This window comes from Poecilia reticulata, linkage group LG10 (genome assembly GCF_000633615.1).
Source record: "Poecilia reticulata strain Guanapo linkage group LG10, Guppy_female_1.0+MT, whole genome shotgun sequence".
NCBI lineage: Eukaryota > Metazoa > Chordata > Actinopteri > Cyprinodontiformes > Poeciliidae > Poecilia > Poecilia reticulata.
In genome coordinates this window covers 16942886-16962573 of record NC_024340.1, presented here as the reverse complement: position 1 = coordinate 16962573, position 19688 = coordinate 16942886, and the positions used below count along the sequence as shown (strand labels likewise).

The 19688-nt window shown below is 38.7% G+C and overlaps 1 protein-coding gene and 1 long non-coding RNA gene across 7 annotated transcripts in view; both read left to right on the top strand.

Moving 5' to 3' along the window:
• The window catches only part of tnmd (tenomodulin), a 155308-nt gene that overhangs the window by 4857 nt on the left and 130763 nt on the right, over positions 1 to 19688 (top strand). For all 6 annotated transcript variants that reach the window (XM_008420603.2, XM_008420605.2, XM_008420604.2 and 3 more), the window contains exon 3: positions 1552 to 1686. In XM_008420603.2, the coding sequence (XP_008418825.1) occupies positions 1552 to 1686 (135 nt within the window). The remainder of the gene's footprint in view (positions 1 to 1551; positions 1687 to 19688) is intronic.
• On the top strand, positions 5280 to 15770 carry LOC108166663 (uncharacterized). Its single transcript, XR_001777030.1, has 3 exons — positions 5280 to 5319; positions 14502 to 14687; positions 15164 to 15770. It is a non-coding gene; the product is annotated as an uncharacterized LOC108166663 (long non-coding RNA).

Genomic DNA, 19688 nt, shown 5'->3' with positions numbered 1-19688 from the left:
GCGGCATGAATTTTTAAAGCACTGCATTATACTAAAACATGACTATGTAAATGTGCTGGCCAATCTACAACATGCTTAACAACTGTAACAAGCTCAGCCACAATAAAAAACTAGAGCTGCTTTATCATCACTTTAAAAGACACAAAGATAAGCAACAGCAATTTTGCTAATTGAACTCGGCCCCCTTTTTTTTTTGCGTATCTTCTTTCCCGTTGTCCTCTGAGACCTTCAGATGGGGTCCACTGTGAATGAGAAGTTTTCATTTCCTTCCCGCTGGAGCTCCTCTGGAACAAAAGACTGTCTTTATTAATTTGTGTCCTTAAGCTTGGGGAATAGTTGGCAGCGGGCAGAGTTTTAATCCAAAAGGAAGTTTAATAAATGTAACCTTTCTTTGACATGTGTAGATTTGTATTTTTTTTTTTCCTTTGGTTCACTGTCTGAGCCATTGCATTTCTTTTTTTCTTTTTTTTCTTTTTTTGAGTGACCCACATGCAGAACCTACAAATGAAACGCAGAGGTGTCGGTGTAAAATAAGATCTTGCAATGTGTTTTCACAGACTGCAGTCGGAGTAATATTCTGGTTATTTCCAGGTCTCAGGTTTCAGCTGGAACAGCCTGGTGAGGGCAATGCTTCCACAAGTACACAAAAAGTTAATTTATTGCTGCTTTTGTCACAATAATAGGAAGTAAAAACAAAAAAAGGGATGAAGGTGCAGAAAGAGCCAGTTTTTCAATTCTGACACACAACTGGGTTAAAGGCAAGGCAGAAAATGACGAATAAGGAGCACAAGCATGATTAAAAAAAAAATGTTCAAAATCAAATGCAACGCTAAATGGGAACAATAAGGCAAACCAGGGACAGTATTATTATCCCCCATCAAGTCAGGAATTTTTATCTCAGTCACAATAGCTCTGCACAGGAAGGTAATGCAAGATTACAGCTGGAGAAAAACTCCACTTCAGATTAGACAGACTGTAAAGTATGCTAAGGACAGTCTGCGTCCTGGAGGCATGTCCTTCAGCCAGACGAGACAAAACCAGCCAGAGCTCTCTGGCCTTAGAGGCATTCCTGATGTTTAGAGAGTGAAGGGAGAGGGGCTACAACACATCGACCCCACAGTGAAATGTGACGCCTTCAAACACAGGACCTGCTTGCTTCAAGGTGCTGATTTACAGACAGGCTGGTTTTATTTACCGTATTTTTCGGACTATAAGCCAGTACTTTTTCCCACGCTTTGAACCATGTGGCTTGTAGCCCAGTAAAGCTTTTCTGCTGATCTTTCTTCAGCCACCAGGGGGCTCTTTAGCAGGAAGTGAATCATTGGATTGGCTTGTTTTCCAGACAGCCAAAAATGACCGGATGGGTTTTTTTAAGCGCTTGAGTTGTTTTTTAGGAGCAGTTGAGACCCAAATTGAAGTATAAAATAAAAATGTACAACATATGAGTTTTGAATAATAGTTCCCCTTTAAATACATGAATGTTTTGATTATTTAAAATTAGTTGAAACATTGTGATTGTGTAAACAATTTAAAAGCCGCTGCTGTTTGCAGGTGGAGGCAGAAAAACAGAGGAAGACCAGATTTCACAACTACCAGTGGGTGGCTCTGGTGCTGGCCGTGGTGTTTCTGGTTCTGGCCATCTGCATCTTCAGTCTGATGTATCTGTGGGGCCCCAGCTTGGGAAAGGTAAGACTGAGGAATATAACAGAGCCTTATTGCTGCTGGATCTGAGGTAAACGTGGTCTTCATGATGGATGAAAGACAGCCTGAGTTTCCACATCTGCAAATCATGCAGCTCTCATCAAAGACAATGAAATAAGTAAGAGAGGAAAGCGGATGGCCACACAAGCAACCAGGGGCGGTCTCTGCATGTTGTGCTCCTGCAGATTAAAAGATGTGTGGGCTTCGGGTAACAGCTGCGCTTTCCTCCTCGTGTTTTGGCTGTCAGATCTGTAATTTTTGTGAGTTCTTGGCTCAGACCACAAACCACTTTTAACTTCTTCAGAATGTTGGACTGATGCATTTATCTACTTTCTGCTTGGACTGTAAACATCTTTTCACAATGGAGGATCCTGGTAACTAAAAGCTGGCCCTAATTGCTGTTGAACAAAGTGGCCACAGAAGGACTGGAGCCTCTTGGCAATGTAATTGGGATAAACTCTTGTCCAGGCAATTCATCTTGTGAAATCCAATTCAATCGTGCTTGATGGAGAAAATTTTTCGCTCTCCTCCTTTCTCCCCAGACTTTTCCCAAGAGGCCAAAAGAGCTAATTTATCCAAGTTGGAAGGAGGATACATCAATAATCTCACATCCAGGAATTGGATGCTGTGTAGGTTCTGAGCTGGGTTAGAAAGAGAAATGATTAAACTGATATGATGGCTGAAAACGAAACAGACATTTTAGAGCTGAATTTATAAGGCTGCTTTGTGTGCACAGTAAATGTCAAGAGATGAGAAGAAGGGCGTGTGGTGTCCTTGATGTTGTTTGTTTTAATGCCAATATCATTGTTATGGCTAATAAACATTAAATCACAACAGCCTCCGCCGCCTTATTCGTCTGTTAGGCAAAAGATTCAGCTGCATAGAGCGCCTCCTCAGCTCAGGTTAGCAAAGGGTCACATGCACTTCCTGTAAGGACGGCGCTGTCCGCGCGCCCTCCTTTCAACACAGATATGAATCACCTTTGAGCCATCTCCTTTGTCCTTGTTAAATATTTCATGCCGGAGGCAGAGCAGTCATTATTTCCACTTTAATAAGCTGTGATCATTCTCACGTGGCTCAAAATGTGTTGATGGCAGAGGTTGCCCGGGCGATGAATATCAAACCTGCAGACCCTGGGTTTTGCTTTAATGGGGCCTTGAGGGGGAGGCTTATTGTCTGGTCTCTGCATCAGAGAGTAAGATGGATCCACTCAGAAAAATAATGAAAAAAATTACCTGTATGTCAGATCGAAACTTCGTGAAACATGGGAAAACTGAGGTACAGTGCTATGAAACCAGATTTCTTTGGCTTTTTTTTTTTTGGTCACACTTGAATTCAAAACAAATTTTAACATGAAAGATAACCTTAGTAAATTAAAAATATGTAGTTTTTTACGTGATGATTTCAGTAAATAAGGAATAAAGCTATCCAAACTCACATTAAAAAACTTTATAATAACTGGTGAAAATGTCACCAATTTTATTTTGAGCAGTTTTTGTTTTCTCCATTCGCTGTGGTAATATGCGGCTCAAAAACATTTGATTTGCTTCTACATCTCCTACTCTTTAAGTCAAATAAATTTATCCAGTTTTAGATTTTGAACCTAAATGTGTGCGTTTGTGAAAGATAAACTTATATTAGTGAGCTGTGTTAACTTTTTATTAATTTCGTCAAACCTTAAAAGAGTTGAAAAAACTAGAGTTTTTAGGTTAGCACTTTAAAAAACTGAAAGAAGAAAAAGACAGGAGTGGGAACTATTTCCCAGAATGCTTAGCGGCATGTTTTTGATGGAAGTGTGTTACGTTGATCTGACTCTTGTGTTTTATTAAAGCAAATGTTTATTTTAATGACCTGTTCAGACAAAATATTTCTGAGCTGAATTCATTGTGATGTTAAATAAAATTTATTATCAGATAAGAAATTTTGTTTATTGAATTTGAAGCAGAAATTTAAATTATTTTAAAGTAAAATAAGTAGTTATTTTAATTTGATAGTGCGAGTAAAATAATAGAGAAATGTGACTCTTTCACCAGGTGAGATCATTTTTTCTTGCATATTGTTAAATAATTATTTGGTTTAAGACGCAGCATTAATTTAAAACACAATTCAAGATTAAAAAACTTTAAAAAAAAACAATGTTTAGACAATTTGTCCTGTTGTTAAATCAACTTCATGAACTTTAATAACTTTCATTAACTTTCTGAGTTAAAACCAAAAAGATTTTCTTGTCTTAAAATGCATTTCCAAGGAAGCAGGTGGACTGTCATTTTCAAGTTAAACCACCTTCAAATGTTTTAGAGTGTGTTGGGTCCTAAAACATTAGAAATGTTTTTGATACCCTTTCCAGGCTGATAGGTTTCTCATCTGTTATTGAATGTACATTTATACGTTGCATAACATGTTGGTTTCTGACATATTGTTGCCTACAAGTCCAATAAGTAATCAGGCAACGTTTGGCTTGTCAAACTAATTTAAAAAATATAGTTAGTTTAACAGAGTTGGGGGATTTAGTTTGTCACCTTGGTGTGGAAACCATAATCTAAACACTCCTTTTAGTCTTCCTATGGGTTAGCTTTGTCTGCCGAAACTTGTTTAATGATCTAAAACATTTTGGCATGACAGAAAACAAACATTTTTCAGAGCATTTTATATGTTGAACGTAACACAGCCTTCCTGAAGGTTAGCAGATGGATTGCTACAGCTGATTGATGGTTTGCTTGCTCATTTTTGGCAGCTAGCACCTATACAGCATTTATTGATTCAGCAGCTAATCCTGAGCTGCATCTTTACATGTAAGGAATTAGGCCAGTGTGTCATTCAAAGCTTCTTGGAGGAGGTGTGTGTTTTAAACCAGAAAGATGCTGATAACCTGAACTTAACGTAAATAAAGAGCTTATTTATATCGGCGTTCTCAATCATGTGCAGAGATGTAGACATGCTGTTTGTTGCCATGGCTCCCAGAGGTAGTTTCTTTTTTTATGCTTCATCTCTTTGCTGCTAGGAAACAAACTGAAATTAGGATGAGTTTAGGTGTTCACATTATAAAGATCAGATATATAAAATAGCGAATGCTCCAAGTCGCTGAACGTCCACTGAGGATTCCCTTAAAACATTTTGACTCTCATCACAAAACAATAGCTGTGGTAATATTAGATTAAACCAAGTCTGAAAGATGACTAAAAATGATGATTAAAAATAACAAATAGGGCTTGATTCTGTATCATTTTTTAGCAAAATGAAGTAAATATTTTACCTTCAGTCTATTTATTTCTTTTCCTTTTGGGATTAACAAAGTATTTTTAAATTTCAGTTGTTATGAAAATGCTATATGTATCTTAAAAATAACCTAACAGAAAATTTACTTCACACTATAGCCACATCTGATCTCTTGAAATCGGGTCTCTGTCTCTTTAAGAACCTCAATGATTTCTCAAACATGCACGGATCTTTAAAAACAACACTCCAGGTAAAACTAGAATAAAGGCGATTTAGCGTGTTGATATTATTAATAATAGATCCGACATTGATGAATATTTCTGTGTCAGTATCTGGGATTATCAGTCGGCGTCACGTTGCGTCAGCAGCCGCTCTACTGCGCATGTCGTCATCAGAACGCAGGTAAGAAAACATTATTCTGCTTAAACTATTTACAATCAGGCTGTAAGGTCATTTCCTACTCACAGTCAGCGCAAACCATCTCTATACACGGCGCAACTGCCGCACGAAGCTTTGCAGCATCTCCAGCAGCTATCAGAGGTTTTATTTTAGCACATAATCTCTGTGCCTCACCAGGCTTCCCCTTCAACTCGCCGCATTTTTTATTTCTGAAGGCTTAGTTTATTTAATTTCCCCTCTAACTGTGACCAAACTGGGAGGAAATTATTTAATTTTATGTGTTCTTTACACGCTAAATCTGAATTCTCTTTTTTTTTTTTTTTTTAAACCGTAATCAAATTGCTTTAATATAGTTAGTAATATCCGACGTTTCGGACATTTTCTCTCACCATTTATCGATTCACCTACATTTAATGATCATAGGTCATTAAGACGCATCTCATTCACTGATTTTTTTTTTTGACCACATTTGGTAGAATGATTTATTTTATCTCGCTGCGATGAACAGTTGTAGCACGCTGACTGACAACATGCTAGCTAACGTTAAAACAGCCAGATTAATGCGGGTAACCATGACAACCAGTGGCCTCTCCGGCTCTTTCTGCAGTCAAGCGGCGCTGTGTTAGCAAACACAGTCCCCCTATAATAGTTACATCAACATATAGCTGTCTGCCTTACTGAGGAATGTCATCATTAAACAAAAACACAGATTCCAACGTTTTGCCGTAGCAATGTAAAGTCTCACTTTAGAACAAACTAACCACAGTTACATGCAGACTTGCGTTCAGCTCATGTTTTGTGGTTTCAGTGCCCACATAAAAGCTTTTCTCCTGTGTTATTGTACAGTAACGGAGAGTTTAAGTCTCTCCTGAAAGACATGATGCGTCCTGGACAGGTCACCAGTGCATCGCAGAGAAACGATGACACCTGCAGTGAGCTTATCAAGAGGAAGCCATCAGATTGAACCTTTTTTTGTGCAAAGCAACACACACAGCAGCTGTAATATCATCCCGTCTGAGCAATCTGCCAAGAAAAAGCACATGGATTCCTTTAGGAACAGATCAAAACTGAGCTGAAAGAAGAGAAAATATGAAAAAGAAAATAGAATGTAATTCCTGTTATCAAAGTCTTGGTAAAGAATGTTGTTAAAAAAGTGCAATGCAGCAGCCAAGAAATGAGAAAATCTATCTTTTCTCGCAATAAAATCCTACACAGATGGACAGTTTTGTGAACAAAATCAGTACAAATGTTCTCAAATTTAGAATAGAAATTAAAAAATGTTAACCTCATACACAGGTTTGGGAAAAACTTCAATGCTTTATTCTGCTAATATTTGGATTCTTGACTGTTGTTTTTAAATTGAGAACAAATTAAACACAAGTAGTTTAGTAACAACAATATAAAGGAAACTGGTTGCTCCAGATTTCACGTATTTAGGGGTATCAAAGTAAAGAGGTTTGAATGCAAATGCACACCAAACCTTTCAAATTTGTAAATAAAAACAAGAAAACTATACAAGTTTTTTTTCTTGCACTTTACAATTAAGGGCTTATTTCTAAAACGTGTCAAACTTAAAGTCCGTGGGCCAAATCCGGCCCGCCATAGCTTTTTATGTGGCTCTCTATTCTAGACTAAACACTAAGTGTGTTTTAATATTATGTTATCAGTCAAATCTATGCAGTTCTTATCAGTTTACTGCCAAATTCTATCAATCAGTTTCTCCAGTTTCTTGAGAATTATTGTGGAAATTCACACCAAATTATCAAATTCTCACACTTTTTATTGCGCTGATATTTGGGAATTTATTGCAGATTTTTCTCAAAAATTGTCAAACTCTTTTACTTGTACTAAACATCTGCCTCAGCCTTAACTGATGCACAATTATAATCCATAATCTATACAAAAAGTAATAAAAAGTTGCATTCACCATCAAAAATAAGCGCAAATATTTCCAAATTAGTTCCGCAAACACAAAATCCTGGAGGAAAAAGAAAGAAAAGATGTTCAGTAATTTTATTTAAGTTTAAAAATTCATTTATATCAGTTTGTGAACAGGTTTTATCAATACATACTGCCCCTTAAAGAGCATTTATGATCTTGATTTGGCCCAAAGCAAAAATGAGTTTGACACAGCTGGTCTAAAGTTTAATAACGTCAAATTGAAAGCAGCTTAAAGACTTTTCCAGTGCGCTATGTTTACAGTGTAATGTGTGCTCTGAGTTGGAAGTCAGTGATGCAGATTTAAGATGACAAATCTGAGAATTTGCAGGTGCGGTGAAGACAAACAGGCGAAGCTGTTTTGAGTACCGATGGAGATTGTTTCACCAAAAACGGCAATCACAAAATTTGTTCTCCACTTCAGAAATTACTTCCCAACTCCAGAGATGCAGCTCGCAATCACATCTGCACTTTCTTTTACGCTCATTTAATAGTTTAATTTACATAAACTTGTTAAGCTGCTGAGTCTCAGAGATGTACACGGACTACACCCTGCAACATATACCAAATATTACACAGGGATTTGACCGTATCGCAGCAATTAGACTGATCCCATCTACTGCCGCGTACGCTCTGCTGCATCCAGTTCGCCAAAGCATCGTGACCTCGCCCACCCAGCTTTGTATAAATAACCACAGAAAGGTAATTTGCTCTGTGCATTGTCTTTCAATATGGCACGATAACCGCCTGGGAACTCCTTTTAATTACCTGCAAACATATGCTGTTGCAGAGGCCTGAGGATGAAAGTTTGTTGTCATTTTCTCCCCCTGCATGGACGTGTGTGAGAGAGATGGAGGGAAAGACGAGTCGGGCGTCTTTTTTTTTTAAAAACGAGGAAACAGTTCAGCGTCTAGATTAGATTCTCTGCGTCGTCTTTTGGCTCACAGTAAAACTGTGTTTGCCGTGCGCTCATTATTGTTGTGGGCCTCGAGTCTCACTGGGGGATTCTTCCTGCTTGTAAATTAATCCTCTTTTATTACCAGTTCACATCAGCAAGTCTGTGAAAATGAAATCTGACGGCTGAAACCAACAGAGAGTAGAATAGATATGCACTGTAAAAAGAAATTAGCTGAACCACCTCAATTGAATTGCTTCAATTGGTACCAAGTAGTTCAGTTGAGTTTATCCAACTTAATTTATTACGTTTTTTTTTACTGAATTCACTGAGTGTGTATGAAATGACCAATTTATGTCAGTCTTACTCAAATCATTTAGTTTGCTTCAAATAAAGAAGTGTACAGGATCTCTGAAAAACTGTAATGTTAAGACATTTAAAGTAATTTAAATTCTAGATCACGATCAGCATCAGTAAACAACAGTTTTCCATTTCTGAATTATTTTTATAAAAGTGGAACATTCATAAATTAGGTGGCTTTTTTTATTAGAGCCAAAAGAAGGAAAAAGTATACAACACACATCTCACGATGCACACATACAAATCAATACACTGAATACAATACTGACGAAACATTGTGCAAATAGAAAAATTACAAAATTACAATCCAGCAGGTTCAGCCCCTTTTTTTCAACAGAAAAGAAAAATAGACAATATAACTAAAAAAACAAAAAACAAACCCAAACTCCCCCTTCCCATCTCAGCTCAGAGTCAACCCCATTTAAAATAAAATCAATAAATAAATAAATCATTCATCAGGTATGACAACCCACATTTATAACCAAAACAAAATTCACAGACAGGCACCTTCAGTTGGGCAAAACGTCCAAGTTTGAAAAAAGAAAAGAAAACATTTTGTCATTTTGGTAAAACTTCTTTGCAGCCCCTCAAAGGGTGAATTTGATTTCCTCAAGCTTAAAAAAACATCATGTCTTTAACCCAGAGGGGTATTGAGGGACATTTACCAGACTTCCAGTGCAACTGTAAAGTACGTCTAGCCAGTAAAGATGTAAAAGCAACAATGTCCATTTGTGCAGAACTTGGCACTAAAGTGGGGCTGAGGATACCAAACATGGCAACAAGTGGACAAGGTTGCAAATTTACTTTCAGAACAGAAGATGTAATTAATTAGACCAGAAATGATATAATTTGGGTCAAAGAAAGAACATGTGGCCAAGATTACATGGGGAGCCTTTGCATTTATCACGTATATCCACAACATCCGGGTAAATCTGAGAAGGCCTAGATTTAGAGAAATGAATCCTGTGTACAGCTTTAAATTGGATCAAACTAAGACGAGCAGAAGATGAGGAAGATCGAATCAGTGGCGTCATCCCAAAGATCTTCGCTCAGCTGGATTCCCAACATGTGGTCCCATGCAGCTCTAATTTTTTAGGTGGCTTTTAAAACAAATTTGTTTCACATTATTTCTGGTTAAAGGAGATAATTTAAAAATATATAAAAACTTCATGGCATTTTGAACACACCCACACACACACACACACGCACACACACACACACACACACACACACACACACACACACACACACACACACTACCAGGAAAAAATGCTATTAAAACTGTCAACACAGTGGTGATAAATGCAGCTCCCAGCCCCCAAATTTTACGTTTTCTAAATATATTATCACATCACATTTCATACACTCGGCTCTATTTTTAATTCATGAACCACTTTCGGTGAGATTATCTCCGGGCCAGCAGTCGTGCGCAGAGTAATTGTGAACCTGTGGATCTTGTAAACCGGTTTTCCTGGGGAACCTTGAATAGATCGCAGGTGCTGTTGCTCCTCTGTCTGGCAGAACTGCCTGAGAAATTCATGAATGTCAAACTGGAGGAAAGTGCTCCATTATTCAAGTTGAAATTGCATTACTCACCTTGATGCCTTCCCCTCTGCGGTCCCAAGGTAGCTGCAGAGTTGCATCTCCTGATGGCCTCTTAAAGGCCTCACTGTCAGCAGCGGCTGCTTTAATGAACACGGCTGCTCCTGCTGCTTTTCTGCCGGTCGCAGGTGTGCGGCTTCCCAAGGCCGGCTCTGCCTCTGTTTATTTATTGCTGGGAGCGTGTGTACACCCGGCAGCCCCCTCAGTGTCCAGATGTCAACAGCAGAGGAAGACACAAGATCTGATCATGATATGATTCTATCTTCCTGCCATGTCACTAGTTTCACTAGTTTTTTTTTTGTTTTGTTTTCGCTCTTCTGCGAGAGTAAAACGAAATAATCCGACCGGATTTTGTGGTGTCGGTTTCGAGTGAGGATATTAGGCCTTATCTGAACAGCGGGACCTAGTGGGAGGCTTGGCCCTCAGTCTGTAATCTTTTCTGAATTTACTTGTCAGGCTCATTCATTCATTAGCAAGCCGATGTCCGCCGGTGTTTCTCCCTGGCTGTTAAATTAGGCCACAACAGGCTCCCTCCTCAGATGATGCATTACGCCTTTGACTCGGAGGTGGGAAGAATCGCAGTCTGTGAAAAACAGGAGAGAGTTGTTCTAGAATATCAGGGGTGTCAAACTCACTTTTGTTTTAAGGCCAAATCAAGATCATGAAGGCTCTTAAAGGGCCGGCGGGGCCAGAATGTGCTGATAAAACAGGTTAATAAACTGTTAAAATATCAATGAATTCTTAAAATTAAATCGTATTACTGAACATCTTTTCAGTCCCTCCAGGATTTTGTGTTTGTGGGACTAATTTGGAAATATTTGCACTTGTTTATGACGGTAAATGTGACATTTTATTACTCGCTGTATAGATAATTTATTCTTTATTTTAATTGTAAGTAGTTCTTTAAATGTCCTGTGAGATGATATATTTACCCATTTATCCATAAGAACTGTAACTTTCAATATCCAGCAAGTCATTTTCGCAATTTACTGTCTATTAAACGAGTGATGAATGCGTCCTGAACGTTAGGTCACATTTGAATCGGATACGTATCGGATATGAGTCACATTCGAAAAGAATCCGACCTGTGCTGTTCGGACTGTCATGAAAAGATCAGATACAGGTCGCATTATGTCCAAAAAATCGGAATTGGGTCAGGCTGCAGTGTGAATGCAGCCTTAGTGTTCAGTTGAGAATCTAGAGGGCCACATAAAAAGCTACAGCGGGCTGGATTTGGCCCACGGGCCTCAATTTGAGCGAGGTGCCTGAGGTTGAGAGGCACATTTCCTTCAAAAAGTGCCAGGACACTTTGCATTTCAGCACAAACGTTATTTTCAGACCCTGAAATGATACAAATGTGGTGGAAATCCGCCTCCTAATTGCCAGAGCTTCATCTTGCCAATCCACCAGCAGCTCATATGCGCCGTGTTTTATGTGCGGTGTGGTGGGTAAACAGACATGAACGCGCGCCTTTCCCTGTCCAGATTCTGTCTCCCTCCTCCCCATCTCACCACTGCGACTGCCAAGAAGACTCTCTGCTCCGTTGTACAATTTACACTGTGATTGAGCTTTCACATCCACTTTTGTTCCCCCAGTAAGTCGGTGCCGCTCACAGCCTAAACATGCATTCACAGCCACAAGCAGCAGACTGCAGATATTGTTTGTCTGTCCTTCATCAACATATTCAGGAGCAAAGATCAGCAGCTTTTATGCTGTGTGAATTTTGATGTTATGTTACTGCATTCAGTGATCAATTATGATTTAATCTTTCAGTCATTCCCGGAAACCTTAACATGCTTTAGTGTATTTGGTAAATAAAGGTAATTTTATTTATGCAGCACATTTTCAGCAACAAGGCAGTTCAAAGTGTTTTACATTAATTAGAAGGAAATACAAACAAAACAACAAACTAAAAGAAAGACAAAAACATGGGGAACAAATATATAAAACTACATATTTGTCCCCCATGTTTAATAAGAATAAATATCCCATAACATATAAACTGTTAGGGGTTTCTCTGGATCTTAAGTTTGTTCTGGATTAGAGAAGTAAATGTTGGTTCCAGTTGTTCTGGGTTCAGTATAAAGCTAAATGTTGGTTCTCCATGTTTGATTATTGTTCTGGGCTGTTAACTAACAGGAGCTTCTGTAAGTCTTACTCTGATGTTAAAAGATAAAAGCTAAATGTTGGTCAAAAGTAACAAGTACTCCACAATTTATGAAAGTAATAAACTAAAAAGTATAAAGCTAAATTTGTTTCCATTTAAACCAGTGGTGTCGGTGCTTTTTTGCCAAAATCATTAAGTTGAAAGAACTTTGGGTTGCAAGAAGAATTTTAGAACAAACCTTTTGTGTCTTTTTTAAAAGTTTATCTGCTCAATAATAAACTAAAATGAATTTTTAAGTGACTGTAGATCAGCGATTGTGTCATAAACACACCCAGTTTCTAACGTTTTGTTTTCTTTTGTGGGCTGAATGTTTTGCATTTGTGTAAAAGCTGGTTGATGTTGACGATTCTGAACCGTCGTCTATAAATGGGAATCTGTTTTTTTAAGGTATCATTTGTCTGTAAAAATCTCGCTCTTATCAATGAAAACGTGTCCATCTGCATCACCCAGTCCTGCTCGCATTGAGGACAAGGGGCCACATAAAGGCCCTCAGAGGGCCAGAAATGGCCCCCGGGCCACACTTTGGACACCCCTGATTTAAACGCTTGTGTTGGCTTTTTGTAACTCAGTCCCTTGTTACTAGTGAACTTAATTTCCCCATTTCTAGAAACAATTCTCCACCACGCTGACAGACACTAAACTGCACCTGAGTTGCTGAAATTAGTTGTTTTTTTTCCGTACATTTTGATTCATGTGAGTATTCTTGGAAAAATGTGAATCAACCCAGTTCCTTGAATGAAAAGCAGCCCACACGTGGATTATATCTGGATGCTTCACTGCTGGAATAACACAGAACTTTTTGTGCTCACCTTTTCTTCCCCGACAATTTATTTTCCAGATGTCCCATAGAAACGGGAAAAGGATTCAGCTGAGAAAATAACTTTGCACCGGTCTCCTATTGTCCACCCTAATGGTTCCTGTAGGATTTCAGCCCGTTTTTCATGCTTTTCCTGCAGAGACGGGTCTCTTTGTTGCATCTCGTGGTTTAGATTCACTCAGAACCGTCTGGGGCGAATGCCGAGTCAGCAGCAACTCCTCAGGATCGAAGGAGAACAGAAACCTTTTCTTTCCAGATCAAGATAATCGAAGTAATCTTCCATGACAGTTTAAGACGGGGGGTCAAACTCAGGGCCTGTGGACCAAATCTGGCACGCCGTATCTTTTTATGTGGTCCTCTAAGCACGTACATCAATAATGCCACGTTAGAGGAGATTTAAAAAATGTCTCTTTTAGTACTGGAAAATTAAAATGTGCTTTCATTCTTTATAATCTTCTGGAAAAATCATTAAATACTTCTTTGACCTCCTTGTTAAACTGCACATATTGTAGATATTATCATTATGATCGCTTGAATTTCAAGCACATCTGGCTTCAGAGCGAATTTTGTCTTGATTTCATATTTTGCTTGTGTAAAAAATATTTACCTTCTTATTTCTACAGTTTTGGTATTTTTTCTACAGTTTTGGTATTTTTTCTACAGTTTTGGTATTTTTGCTATTGTTACCAAATGAGCTGGGAAAATGCAGAATATGAAAACAATCCAAACCAAACAAATGACTCCGTTAAACTAAAATTAGGTCCCTATCTGTATCCATATCTATAAAAGAAATGTTAGCCATTTGCAGAATTATTTTGAATCTGGATGAGCTGGAAAGAGTGGAAAATTGAGATAGCGTTTTGCCTCTAATGAAAAAATGTTATTTATCCAGGATTAAAACTGAAGAAATCCACAGAACTGCACAGAAGTTTCCTGCTGTTAGCATGGGTGCATTTAATGTTGGAAAGTTAAAGCAAAAAAACCAAAATTACATGTAAAGTACAAGTTGGGCATATCTTTGACAGTGAAGAAATGCAAAACTGGTGAAGCTCATTAAGCAAACATGTCAGTCAAACCCAGAAGATGAAGAAGCCAGTCCCTCTCTCAAGTTAACTGTCAGCACATTGTCAGTGTGCCCCGTCTTTTATGGCTAAACAACTCTGACAGTTTGGGTAAAGTTTAATATGAATTTTTTATATGAACTGCAGAACGCACTGAGAAAAAAAACTCTTTGAATTAAAAAAAAAACACCATCTAAATCTGGCTAATTTTCTCTGTTTTCATGATTGAAATGATCCATGTTTGATTTCTCCACTTAAAATGTAACATCAGTTTTGAGGCATTAATCCTCTGGTGCGTTTTTGATTTATTTGTGTTTTATCCCGACTGGCTGGTTACTTATCCAGCAATCATCACTACAAGTATGACGGATGACGGCGACGGCTCGGCTGCTGCGTCTCATTTGGCCAGAAAACGCACCTCGCTCTGTCAGCTGACGGCGATAACGCTTGTCAGGCTTCATTTCCTGGTGGCAGCAGCGCCGACCCGCTGACCTGCAGCAGCAGCCGCAACACGAACAGATGAAACCGGAGGTGACTAATAAATGCTAACCACCGTCTGAGCAGGAGGACAGTTTTTACGACTGCACATTACGAGGGCCACTGATAGAAAGAAAAATGGGTGAATTTCCACCAGAGGATCGCAGAAATTTTCTAGAAAAACTTGGATGTTTCTCAGTTTGAAAAGCGGAAAATTTGTAAGAAAAAATTCAGAAATTTTGAGATTGATTTCAGGAATTTTCTTGAAAAAAACTGGACATTTCTGAGTTTGAAATGTTAAAAATCTTTGACTTTTAAAATTTGGAAAATTTTCAAAAATTGGAAATTTTCAACTAATTTTTTTTTTATTTTTTAGAAAATTTATTAGATTAATCTCAAAATTTCACGGTATTTGCTTACAGATTTTCTACTTCTCAAACTCAGAAATATTGTTTTTTTCAATAAAATTTCTGAGGCAAATTTTTCTGTATTTTTTTAAATTTAATTTTATTCCTTTTTTCTCTCTACAGTGGCTGTAATTCGCCTGTTTTTGATCTTTCTCCCTCTGCACTGCGAGTCCAGACACGCTGCCGTCTCCACCGGGGGTCCAAGGCCCCTTAAAGAACAGAGTGTCCTCTGGTCTTTTGTCTCTTGCTGAGATAATATGGGGCTCATTAGCTGTGTGGCAGGAACAAATAATAGCCTGGGTGAAATGTTGCAGGGTTTAATTAACAACATCGCCGTTGTACACTAAATATTAATATCAAACTTTTCCCTGCTGTGAAGCAGATTCTCATGCTGTCGATCAACAGAAGGGTTCGGCATCCAAACACACAAGGGTCAAATCGTCAACTCCTCTTAATTGAATTGCTCTGCAAAAAATGTTAATGGGATTTTAAGAGAATTTGTTAGTTCAAAACATTTTGTGTGAAGCTCAGTGTTTGGAGTCCTTGGTTTCCGGATCCACCTGCAACCAGCATTCATTAATAACAGTCCGGTCTGCCGTTAAGACCTGCAGGGACAGAGCAGGTGAATTCAAACGTCACTGATCGGCTTCTCTAGGAATTTGATGTTTTTTCTCTTAAATTATGTCAATGTTGTCTTAAAAATATTACTGTGGTATTATTAAAACGAGAATAAACGCTTAAAAGTTGAAGTTTCAATACAGTTGAACATCGTTTTTCTTGTTTTTTGGACCCAAAAGGTGAACAACTAAAATAAATGCAGAAGATGGCATAGATGACTTACTGCTCCAACCATGTAACCATGTATTATTCCAGCCATGTAACAACTTTAAAAAAAGAGAACAAACACAGATGCGTCAGACATGTTGCTTTCATTTCATCTCCAGAAAGCCGCTTCGTTTCCCAGTCTGAGTTTTGTGTTTTCAAACTTTTCCAAACTGACTCTTAATCAGCCTCAGCTGCTGACGTGAAATGTGAAACACGGATCTTCTAATCAAAGGACGGCGCCACAGCCGCCTCATTACACAAATACAATAAATCTGTTTGTGAATAATTACACGTCAGCTCTAATCTCTGCAAAAACAATCCAATCAGGATCAAAGTGAATGGTCTTGACTTTCCGATACCTAACCGGATCTGGATGCAGAAGCTGGTTAATGGTGCAAACATTGGCTACTGGTTGGCCCACACAAACTGGGATCCTGTCAATAAGTTTCAAACTAGATGGTTTTTGTTTGTTTAAAAGTTTCTAAAACTAGCTGGGTTAATTTTTTTTAACACATGCTCGGAACAAAATGTTTTTTTTTAGGATTGGTGGATATTAGACATAAGAATTTATTTATTTTTTCGCTTACCTTAAAATATAAACTACCAAAAAAAGTGAAGGATTTTTGAGAGAACACAAGAAATCTTTACTAAATAAATAAATATGTGTAGCAAATTAAATTTTACTCTGGTTTCTCTGAAAGTAAACGATATCCTAACAAAATTTTAGCATTTCGTTCAGAGAGCCTGGACCAGTCTACAGTCAAGACAAAAGATGTTTATATTTTATTGATTCTGTTGAGCAGTGCATTGTAAATAGATTTCTTCAATTAAATCAAGATAAAAAACTAACATAGTTATAAAATAATGGCCTCCAGCCTCTAAAACTTTCTCCTTTTAGGCTGAAATTTGGTGAAATCGTTGGTCTTTTTTAAATAGTCCTATTGAAAAAACATCCTTTAATTATGCTTTTTAGAAATTTCTCTTGATTTTATGCATTGTTGTTTTTTGTGAAACACTTGGTGGGTTTATATTTTTAAAGGTGCCACATAAATAAAGCTTTCTTTCTTACTCATACCACTTGCAGATTTAGATTTACTGTAACCATTTGCTGTGCCAGCGGGTTTCTTCTGACTGGGAGTCATATTAAGGTTCTGGAGCAGTCTGTCCGGTCAGAGTCCCGGCGTGAATCTGAATGAGGATCCGTGGAGGAAGCTAAAAATTAATGTGATGGGGAAAAAGCTTTCCAACCTCAGAGAACTGAGGCTCATCATTAAGATTAATAGTAAAACAATGGAAGCATCTTCCATCCTGGATTGCTTGGTTTCTGTAAAATAGTCATTAAAAAACAGCCACGCCATAATCTTACAGCCACTTCCTGTCGTCGTCTTCTTCACGGTTTGCGCCGGTGGCAACGTCTGATTCCTGATCAGGTCATTTGTGAGTCGAAAAAATTGTTTCCATTACATTTTTCATTTCAGTATTCCCAGAAAGTGCATAAATGTTTTTACTGAAATGCATGCTATTGCAATAACTTAAGCAAATTTATTTTCAAAATGTCAAATTGAAATTTTATGGTCAATGGAAATGGAGCAATAGACAAACAATTTGGTTGAATTGAAATAATTCAGATCTACTTCTACTATTTGTATCAATATATTTGGAGTTAATTAAACAGAAGGCTGCACAGTGGCGCATTTGGTAGAGCTGTTGCCTTGCAGCAAGAAGGTTCTGGGTTCGATTCCCGGCCTGGGGTCTTTCTGCATGGAGTTTGCATGTTCTCCCTGTGCATGCGTGGGTTTTCTCCGGGTACTCCGGTTTCCTCCCACAGTCCAAAAATATGACTGTCAGGTTAATTGGCCTCTCTAAAATTGTCCCTAGGTGTGAGAGTGTGTGTGCATGGTTGTGTGTCCTGTGTGTCTCTGTGTTGCCCTGCGACAGACTGGCGACCTGTCCAGGGTGTACCCTGCCTCTCGCCCGGAACGTTAGCTGGAGATGGGCACCAGCAGCCCTCCCGACCCCACTGAGGGACAAGGGTGAAAGAAAATGGATGGATGGAAAAATGGATAATTAAACAGAACTGAATGAAGGTTTCTGATCAATTTAGATGACAATGCAGGTTCACTGGCAGCTTGCAGCAACAAGTGTGGGAGGGGCAGAATCACTCTTTGACTGAAGAAAACTCTTGTGCATGGCAAGTGATTAACAGAAATGTAAACCGTAGAAACACCATGTTGAAAACATTTGGTATAAAACTGTTCATTCAAGGACAAATAAATCACATTGGCTGATTCCCTTCAAGCAAAACAAGCTTTTTACTCCCAACTGGTTTGAAAAAATATGCAAAATATTATTGATCTGCTCCTACAAAGAGCTTAATCTGCATTTTGTTTCCAAATATATATAAATATATATTTTACAGAAAACTGAACGAATTGATGATACTCCTTGGTATTTTCATTTTCTGTGTTTTTCATGTTGGGAGATGATGTTAAGCTGTAAAATTGCAGAAGCACACCATGGGGAGTGCAATGTGTTGTTTTCCTTCTGCGGGTCTTTAAAGCAGGTCTTCTCAGTGTTATCAGGACGAGGGGCAGGCCGGCTCTGACATGCTAACACATACAGGGACCATGGCAACAGACCCAGAGCTTCTCATCAGTCCCAAAGCGACACCCCAGTGTCTCTGCCTGGAATTATCACTTCCCCTTTTATTGTGTCTTCAATGCCGAGCCATGGAGTAAACAATGTTTGAACAATTACAGGCCTGAATATCTCCCAGTTTAAAACCAGTTCTGAGGCATCTTCCATGTTACTGGGTTTGCTGGCCTGTTTTTGTGCACTAAGGCGTGTGGATTCTGGCTAAACCAGCCGTGCCGTGATCCTAAAAGACCAGTACAGCGGTGGCGACTACACCGTCTTTGATCATCCTAAGCAAAACTGTTGTCATTATTTGTGGCAGAAACCTTCATTGCTTTCCTTGCACTGCTTTGATGGCCCAAATTAAATGCACAACCATTGAAAAGCGAGCCTACTATCCATCAGCTTGTAAAATTGCCATTGACTTTCTGTGTGCCACCACCTTATTACTGAATAAACAGAGAGCATTTTTGTCCTTCTGAATGGCAACATATTCAACCTTCACTTTTCTTAATAAAACGCTACTTTCGACTTTTTCTTTAAGGGCTTAAGTGGCTTAAAACTTTCTGGGTGCTGTTAATGTTGTTCATCTGGCCAAATTACTGCCTGGCGTCTAAATGATCCAAATTGCCTTACAGGTCTCACAAGCTGTTTCTTAAATGCCACTTAGCTGCTGGATTCCAGAGTCTGCTCTTGTCGATTTATTAGGAGGTAGAATTGCTGAAAACCAGCAGAGCGACAAGGGGACACGTCCACTGTAGAGGTCAGTCCCCCGGTGACTGTCAGCCTTACGGATAAAAGGCACACAGCCGCTGCCCGCTATCTTTTGTTGGCTGCAGATTTTCTGAGATATGCATCTGAATACATCTCCGAGGCATGCCTTTGATGAATATTTCATAAACCAGAACAGCGCTTTTATTAGAGGAGATTGGTCATATTCAAGTAACGTGTTCACCCTAAACAATAAGCTACAGGATTCATTCAAGGCTCCTGACAAGAAGGAGATTGTTCCTCAGTTCGGCACTGTGGTTACTTGGCAGGGAGAGCTATGAAGGGAGAACGCAACAGCCAGCAGTGATGGAGACTAAAAAAGAAACAGCACAGCTTGGTCATAACCCAGGCCGCTGTGATGTTGAGTTTCAGTTCATTTTAAACTATTTTTCTGTAGCTTCGCTGCAAAAACACGCAA